This window comes from Triturus cristatus, chromosome 7, assembly GCF_964204655.1.
Source record: "Triturus cristatus chromosome 7, aTriCri1.1, whole genome shotgun sequence".
In the NCBI taxonomy this organism is placed as follows: domain Eukaryota; kingdom Metazoa; phylum Chordata; class Amphibia; order Caudata; family Salamandridae; genus Triturus; species Triturus cristatus.
The window spans coordinates 130,060,815-130,074,183 of NC_140590.1; the positions used below are offsets into that span (position 1 = coordinate 130,060,815).

Genomic DNA, 13,369 nt, shown 5'->3' on the forward strand with positions numbered 1-13,369 from the left:
TTGTGACGACATTGCAGACTTTTTTCACACAAAAATCTTCGATATTCACACCTCCTTGGAAGTACAACGCCTCTCCTTGGCCGAAAATCTCCCTCCAGGCATAAGCTCTTCTGAGACACTGGATATAGTCCCTTCTAGCTTCCTTTCTGTTTTTCCGTCTATGTCTCTTGAAGGTTTGAATCTTCTTCTAGACAAGACGAAATCCTCCTCTCCACTAGATCCATTGCCTCTCAAAAGGCTAAAAGAGTGTAGGAACAGCCTCCTTCCTCCCTTACTTGAGGTGATGAACAAGGCAATTGCTCAAGGTATTTTTCCATCAATATGGAAGAAGGCCATTGTGAAGCCGCTCCTTAAGAAGCCTTCTCTCGATCCTGGCCTCTTGAAAAATTTTAGACCTATTTCTCTGCTCCCTGCTCCCGCTAAAATCTTAGAAACACACCTAAATCGCCATTTATCCTCGTTTCTTGAAGCTTCGGAGTATCTTGACATTACCCAGCATGGATTTCGAAAGCATCACAGCACAGAATCTGCCCTCACCTCTGTAGTCGACAACATCCGACGCAAGGTCGATGCTGGACAAACAACTGTCCTTGTGCTACTGGACCTCACAGCCGCATTCGACACTCTGTCTCCTGCCATTCTAACATCTCGGCTTAGGGAGGCAGGTGTCATTGGTTCGGCCCTGAGTCTCCTCAACTCCTTTCTCCTTGATAGGGAACAGAGAGTGATGCTCGGCAACCACCTCTCCCCAGCAAAGTCTTTGCAATGTGGGGTGCCACAGGGGTCGGCATTAAGTCCGACCCTGTTTAACATCTACGTGGCCCCCCTTGCTAGGCTAGTAAGATCACAGGGGATGGAGGTGGTATCATACGCCGATGACACCCAGATTATGGTTTCACTAACTCAGTCCTCTGTTATAACATCTGCCTTTAGCTTCAGGTCCTGTATGCAACACGTTGCGGACTGGATGATTACCAACTCCCTGAAGCTAAATGGCGACAAGACTGAGGTCCTGATCTTTGGGAAGGACCAAGATATTTGGTCGAGTGAGTGGTGGCCCTCCTCTCTTGGCACCTGCCCCACTCCCTCTCAATCTTCCAGAAATCTGGGTGTAGTGTTTGATACTTCACTCTCGATGTCCTTACAGGTGAATCGGACTGTTTCGACCTGCTGGGGCGTGATCAGGACGCTCAACAGAATTCGCAGCTATTTGTCTCTTCAAGCACGCAAGCAGATTGCAGTCGCCCTTGTTGGTTCCAGGTTGGACTATTGTAACTCTCTCTACATGGAGTCCAACAAGGGCCTTATACATCGACTGCAAATCGGGCAGAATGCTGCTGCACGTTTTGTCCTGGATCTGCCCAGGGCCTCTTCTGCTATTGCTGCGAGGAGAGACCTTCATTGGCTGCCTGTTCAGCACAGAATTTATTTTAAAAATCTGTGTCTGACCTATAGAGCACTCGAGGATGGATCTAAAGGCGCTATCAGCTCTCTGATTACTCGTTACCACCCCACAAGGTGTTTGCGTTCTTCGGGACTATTCCAACTTGTTGTCCCTCGTTTTAAACTCACGAGATGGGGAGCCAGGGCTTTTTCAGTCGCTGCTCCACAACTCTGGAACATCTTGCCGATGGAGTTGAAGACCTTACCCTCTTTAGCGCTGTTTAAAAAGGCCCTAAAAACTTGGTGCTTCTCTAGAGCTTACACAGGCTGAGCTGGTTTTGGAATTAGGCGCCTTGACGCCCATTGGGCTATGTTTGCGCACGATAAGATCCCTTTTATTATTATTATTATTATTCTGTTTCTGGGATTGTACTGTGGCTAGGTAGGCTCATGTTAGTGGGTGAGTAGGACTGCGGTGTGTTGATCTGGATGCGAATTTGGGGATCGGTGGTTCAAATGCGGGCTGAGGTTCAGTTTAATTTTACGTCATTGAAGGTGGTGAAGATGGGGTCCAGTGTGTGTCCGGCGAGGGGCATGAGTTCTGTGACGATCTGGATTCGTCCGGTGTTGTTTAGGCTTTTTAGAATGGCGCAAGGGTCGGTTGAGTCCTCCAGTTGGAAGTTGACGTCTCCGAAGACCACGGCAGTTTTGGAGTTGATGGTGAGGGGGGCAATGAATTCTGTGATGAGGCTTGTGAAGGTGACTCATGGTCCTGCTGTTGGTAAGGCAGGGTTCCCTTAAGAGTAAAGTCCCTGAAGATTTGAAGTTTGAAATGCAGATGTTCCATGAATGGAATGGCATTCTCTGTGGTTGTTGAGCAGACAATGGTGTCTTTGTAGGCAATTGTGAGTTCCCCTCCTTCCCTATGGTGGTCCTGTTTTGCAATCTTGTAGACTGCTGGGATTTCCATCGTGATGTTGGACACTGATGTTGGATTGAGCCAGATTTCTGTGAGGAAGAAGAGGCTGGTGCATTGCTGCATAGCAGGACCCATATTTTGGTTGTGTGTTTGCTGAGCGAGCAGATGTTGAGTAACATGTATGTGAGTGTGTTTTGAGGGACGCTTTGAGGTTCCGGTTTGCTGTTGCGTGAGGTGCGATGTGGAGGTTGGTATATGTGTGGGGGTTGCTAGGAGGTTTCTACAGGTGAAGCGGCAGTGGATGCAAGAGAAAACTCCTGCTGTTGTATGTGGCATGGCATGGCAGCAGCGGGGCAATATGTGTCTCCGGTCGAGGGAGCAGAGGAGTGCTGCAGTGTAACACTGGGGGATGGTTGGACCAGGGTTCATGGCGCTGGTCCAGGCACAGACGGGAGAATGTGGGCTTGCCTTTGCGGCACCCGCTACATATGTTGATAACGCCATCCTTGTGAGAACAGCCAATGATCTACAAAAGCTTTTGGGATTCCTTTACGTGTTTTATGGACCAAGTTGACTTAAATGTGAATCTAAGCAAAAGTTTTGGTAATGCTCTGTGGTAAATGAGTAAACAAAAATCATCACCACTCAATAAAGGGTGTTCATATCTCTAGAGTAAACTGTTTTTCTTACCTAGGGATACAATTTAATTGTTGGAGGAAATTTGTTCACATAAGAATGTTTAGTAGTCAACAACTGAGTAAAACCATGGAGGCTGTTTCTTAATTTGCTACTAATTTGGGGTCAAGACATATTAAGGAGTTGTTCACTATTTTTACGCTTTTCAGCTGCAACTTATGGTTCTTGTTTATGGGGGTCTATTGAATGTCAGCAACTACAAATAATGGAGAACTACTTTTTGAAGGGGATTGCTCACTGTTATGTTATGTGTATTATATATATTCGTAAAGTCCACTTTGATCTGTAAGGGTATCCTGGTGCTGAGCAGGTGTGTGTGCCTAGCCCTGCCTAGGGTAGGTTGGTTAACTAAAAAACCAGGTCTTCAGCTTCTTGTGGAATTCAAAAAGAGAGGAGGAGGCTCTGATGTGGAGTGGGAGGCCGTTCCATGCTTTAGGAGTGATGTAAGGGAATGCCCATCCTCCTGATCTGGTGCTATGTATGCGAGGGAATTGTACAAATAGGAGTCCTGTGGAGGAGAGGTGTCTGAGTGGTTGGAGGAAGGATATGTGACTGGTCAGGTACAAGGCCCTGAGTTGTGTAGTGTCGTGAATGTGTGTGAACGGAGTTTAAATTGAGCGTGTATGTTTATTGGGAGCTAGTGTATTTCTGTGAGGTATGGTGTGAGTTCTTTGTGGTAGGCTGAGGATGAGTCTGGATGTTAAGTTATGGATGGTTTGTAGTCTTCTACTGAGTTGTTCCCCAAAGTACTCACTCCTACATTTGTCACAAAGAAATAGGGATAGCTGTTATTGAAGATTCAATGACAATATGCCCTATGAAGTAGTGCCATTCTATCTGGTTAGAGAACTCATTCAGGATTGATTGTTGCTTGATCATGCTTTTAAAATACCCTGGTTGAATTGTAGAAAAACGATGCATAGTTTCCATAGAGAAACATTGAAGTGTGTAGAACCAACTAACGTCACTGTTCTTTTGAAATTAGAATTGCATTGTCGGTCAAATCAATCTATTGCTGGAAATTGGGAATGTACAGAAGAACTATGTAAAGCAACAGTCAGTGCCCATACTCTTGTCTGATCGGAAGACGATACTCAACCAAATTTTGTGACGAATTAAGATCACCAACATCAATTTGTTCTGGCACATTTCCGCTTATGCACCATCCATCTTTTCCTAGCCTTCCTGAAAATGGACCAATATCACACACGGCCCTTGCGATGTATGTTCAACACAAACCACTATGTACTTTATGTTCTTTTGTGAGTTCTATGAAGTTCTTAAGTTATGTTTCTTAAAATCTTTCTTATTCACATTTACTCAGTGTAGGTCAGCTCTCATTTTCCTTTAATCTTTAGATTTATTGTCTTCATGGGCTGTAGTACTGAGTTTTGTACAAATGGCTATCAGAATAAGAAAATCTATGTCATCATGTGGACAGATTTTAATAATTTTACATTGATGTAATTTTTAAATATATCTTTGGCTTATTAATATTTTAATTTCATGTGATTTAATTCCAATTTATTGAATCATATTATATGGTTAAAACTGAAATGTATAAAGAATGATAGGTTGAGTACATTGATTTGATGGTGTTGTAACCTAACGGCCCTCTATCTTTTCAGTCCCTGCTAAAATTATTAACATCTCAGCTGACATCACGGTGAACGAAGGCAGCAACGTATACCTACTGTGCCTGGCCTTTGGGAAGCCTGAACCCACAGTGACCTGGAAACAGATGAGAGGTGAGGATCTAGCGCCTTTATCCTTTAACACATTGACCAGTAGGCAATGAGACAAATATGAACCTTTATCCTTGACTTTGGGAAAATATATTGAGCATTTGGTATTAAATCTAGGGGAATGGCAGATCTGTAGTCTGAATTGTGGCTTTAAAAGACTTAGGGACGGATTATGATCTTGACAGACGGGATACTCTGTCACAAACATGACGGATATCCTGTCCGCCAAATTACAAGTACTATAGGATATAATGGAATTGTAATGTGGAGGATGAGGTATCAAAATTATAAGTACCGTAGGATATGATGGAATTATAATGTGGAGGACAGGATATCCAAATTATAATTATCGTAGGATATAATGGAATTGTAATGTGGAGGACGGGATATCCAAATTATAAGTATCGAAGGATATAATAGAATTATAATGTGGAGGACTGGATATCCAAATTATAAGTATTGTATTGTATTGTAATTGCATTTGTATAGCGCTTACTACCCCTGACGCGGTGTCAAAGCGCTTTTTGACGAGTAGCACGCTACTCCGGGACACATACAGGATTAGTGTTGAATTAGTATAGTGAAACATGCAAGTACATTTTAAGTGGTGGATATGTTAGTCAGTTATTTGGATTCGGAAGGATAGCAGAAGGATAGAAGAGGAAAAAAGGTTTGTATTTATATAGCGCTTCTTACCCCTGATGGGGTGTTAAAGCGCTTTTTTTTTGGCAAGTAGCATGCTGCTCCGGAATTATGGAAACCAATAAAGGATTAGTGGTGAATTAGAATGGTGAAATATGAAAGCAATTTGAGTGGTGGATATTGGTCAGTTATTTGGAGTGAGAAGGATAGCGGAGGGATAGAAGGGAAAGAAAGGTTTGCATTCATATAGTGCCTGTTACCCCTGATGGGGTGTTGAATTATAATGTGGAGGACGGGATATCCAAATTATAAGTACCCTAGGATTTATTGGAATGGTAATGTGGCGGACGGGATATCCAAATTATAAGTATCGAAGGGTATAATGGAATTGTAATTTGAAGGACGGAATATCCAAATTCTAAGTATTGTAGGATATAATGGAATTATAATGTGGAGGACGGGATTTCCAAATTATAAGTATCGTAGGATATAAGGGAAGTATAATGTGGAGGACAGGATATTCAAATTACAAGTACTATAGGATATAATGGAATTGTAATTTGGAGGACGGAATATCCAAATTATAAGTATTGTAGGATATAATGGAATTATAATGTGGAGGACGAGATTTCTAAATTATAAGTATCGTAGGATATAATGGAAGTATAATGTGGAGGACGGGATATCCAAATTACAAGTACTATAGGATATAATGGAATTGTAATGTGGAGGTTGGAATATTCATCACGTTTGTGACGGAATAACCCTGTCCACTAAGATCGTAATCAGGCCCTTATTGAGTAAATGCTTTCCACGGATGTAGATTGACTCATTTATGGGAGTCACAGAACTTCCCAGGTTACACCTGAGATCTGCAGAAGCCATGGGAAATTCATCACTTTATTCAAATAGCATTTTTTCTACATGGGGTAAATACTTTTCTTATTTTAGAAACCCTTTCCCTACACCTTTGTCAATTTGGAGGACAGCTATTGAAAAAGAAGAAAAAAATGAGTACAGCTATTTTTTTCTACTCTAGAAATAAATGTAATCCTGCCTTTCCCAGGAGCAAAAATCCCAATATGTGTAGGGAATTCAACGTATAAAACAGAGCTATTTGCCTGTCGAAGGAAAAGTGAACATAGCTCCTGTGATTGGACTCAAAGGGGGACATTTACTAATTTAAAGTGTCACAAAATGCAGTGAACAAAGTTGCTGTGTTGTGTTGAACTGGGAGGAGAGAGCAGGACAGTGCTGTCTCTACTAACATATGTTACAATTGCTCTGTTCCCCAGTGCTGACCCTCTATGCGCCACACACACCTTTGCACCAAGGTGAAAATGCTTGTGTGAGGGCTTGCATGGATTTTCTACTAGAAGGGTAAGCCTTCCATACTATGCTTAGACATACTTTTATTCATTCATTCATACATAGTAATATGTGCTGTAGAGTGCAGCACATGTGAAACATGGGAAATGTTAAGAGAAATTTCTCCTTGTTAGCGCCTGTCTCGTGGAAGCATTATTTTTTTCAGCTCAAACCCCTGTCTACTATTGTTAGTAGATATGGCTTTTCTTCAAAACCCTGGGAATGCAGATGTGCCACTAATTGTACGCCCCCTTGATGCAAAGTAACGCAAAGCAGTGTAATGTGCTATTTGTGTTATTTTAGGCCTGCAAGTACCTTATCAACAATTTGCAGAGATTTGTCTCGTCGGCATAAAGTGTTGCTAAATCTTCCCCAAATGACGTAAGTTCAAACACTACAAATGTAAACCTTGCCATAGCCGTTGTGTAGACTTATAGTCTGAAATGATATCTTGTTATCTCCACCTGGCATGCACTGAGTTATTCTCTATAAGTACAGACCCGCACACCAAGATGGCCAGGCAGCTTTGGTCCTTAGACTTCGCATTGGCCGTGGATTTCAGCATTCAAGAAGGAAGTTGTGACAGAGAGGAAGACTGGGCTTGGCTTCTGGAGCGACCCCAAAATGTGAGAGCATCATTTAGGTGTAAATAGTTGAAAAAGACAGGATAAGAAAAAGGAAGGCTAAAAGAGAGAGATGGCGAGACAAGGGCTAAGTGGGCCATAAGTCTCCCAATTGGTCTTCCAGGACAGTGCCGGAGCATCGAGAAGATGCATAGGCCCCTCTGACAGGTTCTTTTATGATATATGGGATCCATACATTACCCACTAGTGGCGGGCGAGATAATGCATTGGAGTTAACATTCCATTAATGCATCATAACACAGCACAATCGCATTGATCGATGGGCCGAAGCAGGCAAACACCTTCTCCTTAATTCTTTCTTCTCTACCGCTTTGGAGGACAAATTCCTGATGTTGGATTCCCCACCACCCAAGGACTAAGTTAGGGATGGCGCTGAAAACATTCCATTAATGAGTTTTGACAACATAGGTCTCGATTGCATTCAATTAAGAGGTCTTAAAACATTCCATTAATGGGTCTTGGCAGCATTCCATTAATGGATCTTGACAACATTCTATTCATGGGTCTTGGCACCATTCAATTAAAGGGTCTTGACAGCATTCTATTAATGGACCTTGATAACTTTTTATTAATGGGACCTTGGCAGCATTCCATTAATGGTTCTTGAAAGCATTCCATTAATAGGTCTTGACAGCATATGTCTCGATTGCATTCCATTAATGTGTCTTAATAGGATTCCAATAATGGGTCTTGGCAGCATTCTTTTAAATGATCTTGATAACATTTCATTAATGGGCCTTAGCAGCATTCCATTAATGGTTCTTGAAAGCATTCCATTAACAGGTCTTTACAGCATACGTCTCAATTGCATTCCGTTAATGAGTCTTATTAGCATTCCATTAAAGGGGTTTGACAGCATTCTATTAATGGATTCTGATAGCATTCCATTATTGGGTCTAGGGCATCATTCCATAAGTGGGTCTTAGCAGCATCCCACTAATGGGTCTTGACAGCATTCCATTTATGTGTCTCAGCAGCATTCCATTAATGGGTCTTGAAAGCATTCCATTAATGGGTCTTGGCAGCAGTCCAATAATGGGTCTTGACAATTCCTTTTATGGATCTTGACAGCATTCTATTAATGGGTCTGGAAAACATTCTATAAACGGGTCTTGGCAGCATTCCATTAATGGATCTTGACCGCATTCCAGTACTGGGTCTTGGCGGCATTCTACTAATGGGTCTTCAAAGCATTCCATTAATGGGTCTTCACAGCATTTCATTAATGGGTCTTCACAGTATTAATTTAATAGATCTTCACAGCATTCCATTTATGGGCCTTCGCAGCATTCCATTATGGGTCTTAATAGGATTCCAATAATGGGTCTTGGCAGCATTCTTTTAAATGATCTTGATAACATTTCATTAATGGGCCTTAGCAACATTCCATTAATGGTTCTTGAAAGCATTCCATTAACAGGTCTTTACAGCATACGTCTCAATTGCATTCCGTTAATGAGTCTTATTAGCATTCCATTAAAGGGTCTTGACATCATTCTATTAATGGATTCTGATAGCATTCCATTATTGGGTCTAGGGCATCATTCCATAAGTGGGTCTTAGCAGCATCCCACTAATGGGTCTTGACAGCATTCCATTTATGTGTCTCAGCAGCATTCCATTAATGGGTCTTGAAAGCATTCCATTAATGGGTCTTGGCAGCAGTCCAATAATGGGTCTTGACAGCATTCCTTTTATGGGTCTTGACAGCATTCTATTAATGGGTCTGGAAAACATTCTATAAACGGGTCTTGGCAGCATTCCATTAATGGATCTTGACAGCATTCCAGTACTGGGTCTTGGCGGCGTTCTACTAATGGGTCTTCAAAGCATTCCATTAATGGGTCTTCACAGCATTTCATTAATGGGTCTTCACAGTATTCATTTAATAGATCTTCACAGCATTCCATTTATGGGCCTTCGCAGCATTCCATTATGGGTCTTGAAAGCATTCTATTAATGGTGCTTGGCAGAACTCTATTAATGGGTCTTGGCAGCATTTCAACAATGGGTCTTGACAACATTCCATTTATGGGTCTTGGCAGCATTCTATTAATGGGTCTGAGAAGTTTTCTATTATGGGGTCTTGGCAGCATTCCTCAAATAGGTCTTGCCAGCATTCCATGAATGGGTCTTGACAGCATTCCATCAATGGGTCTTGCCAGTATTCCATAAATGGGCCTTGTCAGCATTCCATTAATGAGTCTTGAAAGCATTCCATTAATTGGTCTGGCAGCATTACTTTAATGGGTCTTGGCAGAGTTCATTAATGGGTCTTGGCAGCATTTCATTTATGGGTCTTGGAAGCATTCCATTAATGGTTCTTGGAAGCATTTCAATAATGGGTCCTGCCAGCATTCCATCAATGGGTCTTGGCAGCATTCAATCAATGGGTCTTGAAAGCATTAGCATTCCATTAATGGGTTTTGGCAGCATTCAGTGTCTTGACTGCATTCCACTAATGGATCTTGACAGCATTCCATGAATGGGTCTTGACAGCATTCCATGAATGGCTCTTGGCAGCATTCCATTAATGGGTCTTAGCACCGTTTCAACAATGGGTCTTGGCAGCATTCCATTAATGGGTCGTGGCAGCATTCTATTTATGGGTCTTGGCAGCATTCCATTAATGGGTAGTTGCAGCATTCCATTAATGGGTCTTGAAAGCAGTCCATTAATGGGTCTTGGTAGCGTTCAATTAATGGGTCTTGAAAGCATTCCAGTTATGGGTCTTGGCAGCATTGCATTAATGGTTCTTGGCAGCATTCCATTAAGGGGTCGTGGCAGCATTCTATTTATGGGTCTTGGCAGCATTCCATTAATGGGTCGTTGCAGCATTCCATTAATGGGTCTTAAAAGCATTCCATTAATGGGTCTTAAAAGCATTCCATTAATGGGTTTTGGCAGAATTCCGTGTCTTGACTGCAGTCCACTAATGGATCTTGACAGCATTAAATGAATGGGACTTGGCAACAGTCCATCAATGGGTCTTGCAAGCATAAGCATTCCATTAATGGCTCTTGGCATCATTCCATTAATGGGTCTTGGAAGCATTCCATTAATGGTTCTTGGCAGCATTCTGGGTCTTGACAACATTCCATCAATGGGTCTTGAAAGCATTAGCATACAATTAATGGGTCTTGGCACCATTCCATTAATGGGTCTTGAAAGCATTCCATTAATGGGTCTTGGCAGCATTCAATTGATGGGTCTTGAAAGCATTCCAGTTATGGGTCTTGGCTGCATTCCATCAATGGGTCCAGGCAGCATTCTAGGTCTTGACAGCATTCCATCAATGGGTCTTGAAAGCATTAGCAACCATTGATTGGTCTTGGCACCATTCCATTAATGGGTTGTGGCAGCATTCCATTAATGGGTCTTGAAAGCATTCCATTAATATGTGTTTTTATATAGTGCCTCGGGCCTCATTTCTGTTAGTAAGCACTACAAGTAATGTTTGTGGCAAGGTTGCCAATACAGTAATAGTGCGGTTGTAGATGGTATAATTAGGAGAACAGAGGTAGGTCTAGAGAAAACGTCCTCACTGAACACAATTGTGCAATTCTTGGTAAATCACTCCCCCCTGAAACCCCCTAGCCCCACCCCCCTCCCCCGCTAGGCTTCACTTTCTTTATTTGCAATAACAAGGAATTTTTAGAAGACATGTTGAAACTAAATGAAATTGGTTTGTGATGCGACAATGGTGCAGAAATGGGGCAGGCCCAACCTTTGCCCGTGCAGGACAGGGGCTGCAGCCCCCTGGACACAGCTTGAAGGTGACTGTTGGTCAATTCAGTGTTTCAGGGTTTCTAAGAGCAAATATCATAGTGAGCTCCTGGTGACTGGAGTGGTCCTGGGTGCCCAGGGAAGAGCTGTACTCCGGGGTAATTTAACTGTTTACTGTAGAATAAGAAGCAGAAAGTTATCATCAGGGCGTGCTGCCCCAACACAAGTGTGTGATCTTCGGGCAAACTACTTTAAATTCTGACCTGTACCTCACGTCGCTTACCGAAAAAAAGGTGGATTTTTTTTTGTAAAGGCTGAGCACTACAGGTCATCCTGTCCGTACTTTAGTGTTGGTTCTGTAGAAGGCCGAACTGGCCCAGGGCCTTGCTTAGAGGAGAAGTCCCTTAGGCTACTGGTGTCCACTGGGCACAGTAGACAGCAGGCTTCATGCCTTGGATGGCTGTTTCATGACCTGACCCAGGAGAGGACTGTTCGCCGTTGCCCTCTCCGGTAAGGCTGCCGGCTGTGCAAGTGCCAGTTGCTGAGATTGATTCAAGCATTTCACCCATCACTTTTTGCATCCTTCAGTGCGATGCCCTACGTGCGAAGGGTGTGCCCTGACCTGGCGGGGGCCCGCTCTCATGTTGTCACTGGAGCCAAGCTGCGCGGCGCAATAAGTCGATACTGCTCTGGGGGGCTCGTGTCCTGGTTCAGAGGGGACCTCTCTTGGCAGTTCGGGTTGGACTGCTCCCGATGAAGCAGGGCGAGGGGGATTTGCACATGGCTGCGCCCTGTCTGAGTGCCATGGTGGACTGTGATGGAGCCTCAAGTGTTTACCAGTGGCGGAGGTTAATGCAAGATTTCAACCCGTCACTTTGTTTGCGTTCTTAGAGGCTGCAGGATGAGCCCTGGCAGGCACACTGTACTCCAAGAAGTAGATCGTTTGCAGTACCCTCAAGTCTTTGCAAGTGTGCTGCCTTCTGAGCTGGCATCCCTATGGTGGCAGTGATTTCTCTAATCCAGGCTTAAAGCTCCAGATGAGGCCCAGCAGGTTAGGGGTGCAGAAGCAGCATGCCTCAGAGAGCCCAGCTGACTCCTCTTATCGGCTGGACATGGGGCCTGAAGGGGACAGCCAAGGGGAGAAACGCACATGTATGTATGTATGTATCGCGTATTTGTATAGCGCAGACTGCCACCCGAAGGGTATGCTGGCGCTTAGACATTCTACCGATAGCACACAAAACGGTAACAGGAGAATTAAACTAACCTAGGGAAAAGATACGTTTTTAGTTTCTTCCTGAAGGAGGAGAAGTCCCCCAGGTTTCTCAGCGAATGGGGTAGATCGTTCCAATGTTTGGCTGCCACAAATCTAAAAGACCACCCGCCCATCCGAGCCCTCAAAACCTTCGGAATTACCACAAGATGTGCTGATAATGATCGAAGGGAGCGAGTAGGCACACACCACATAAACAATTCCTGCAGCGGGGCAGGTCCTTGCCCATGGAGCCCTTTAAATACTAAGCATAGTGCTTTGAAAATAATTCGTTGTGGGACAGGCAGCCAATGAAGATCAGCCAGCGCCGTGGAGGAGGAATCAGAGCGGCACCGCGAAAGAGCCAATTTGGCCGCCATATTCTGCACACGCTGCAGCTTAGCCACCAGATTAGATGGTGCTCCCAACAGTAGTGCATTGCAATAATCCAACCTGCTCAATATGGTGCCACGCACCACTTCTGGCCGAACATGAGCCGGAAGCAGCAGAAGAATCTTCCACAACATGCGAAGCAGCGCCATGCAGGTGGCCACAGTTTTGTTCACAAAAAGGTCTAATTGAAGATTAGGCCCAAACACCACGCCTAGATTCCTGGCGGAGACTGCTGCCAGGGGAGCATCCTGGAAGGAAGTAGGCCAGAAATCAGTAGGCAGTGGCCGGGGATCCCGATCCCTCGAGCAGTGTAGTACCTCTGTTTTGGAGCTATTAAACTGCAGGGAGTTTTGCCTCAGCCAATCCGCAGTTGATGCCATACACTGATGGAAAGTCTCCAGAGACACCGCATCCTTGCCCTCGATGGAAAAGATGAGCTGCGTATCATCGGCATAGTTAATAACCGAAATACCGAATGATTTGATCAGACTCACCAGCGGTCGAAGATAAAGATTAAACAAAATAGGGCTGATGGCAGACCCTTGCGGGACGCCCTGCTCGACCGCTTTGATGTCCGACTGAAATGGTGGCAAGGCCACTA

General features: G+C 43.8%; 1 protein-coding gene across 3 annotated transcripts in view; it reads left to right on the forward strand.

Annotated features, from left to right (window-relative positions):
• Positions 1–13,369, forward strand: part of IGLON5 (IgLON family member 5) — a 1,048,688-nt gene that overhangs the window by 924,338 nt on the left and 110,981 nt on the right. For all 3 annotated transcript variants that reach the window (XM_085615809.1, XM_085615810.1, XM_085615812.1), the window contains one exon: positions 4,627–4,746. In XM_085615809.1, the coding sequence (XP_085471935.1) occupies positions 4,627–4,746 (120 nt within the window). The remainder of the gene's footprint in view (positions 1–4,626; positions 4,747–13,369) is intronic.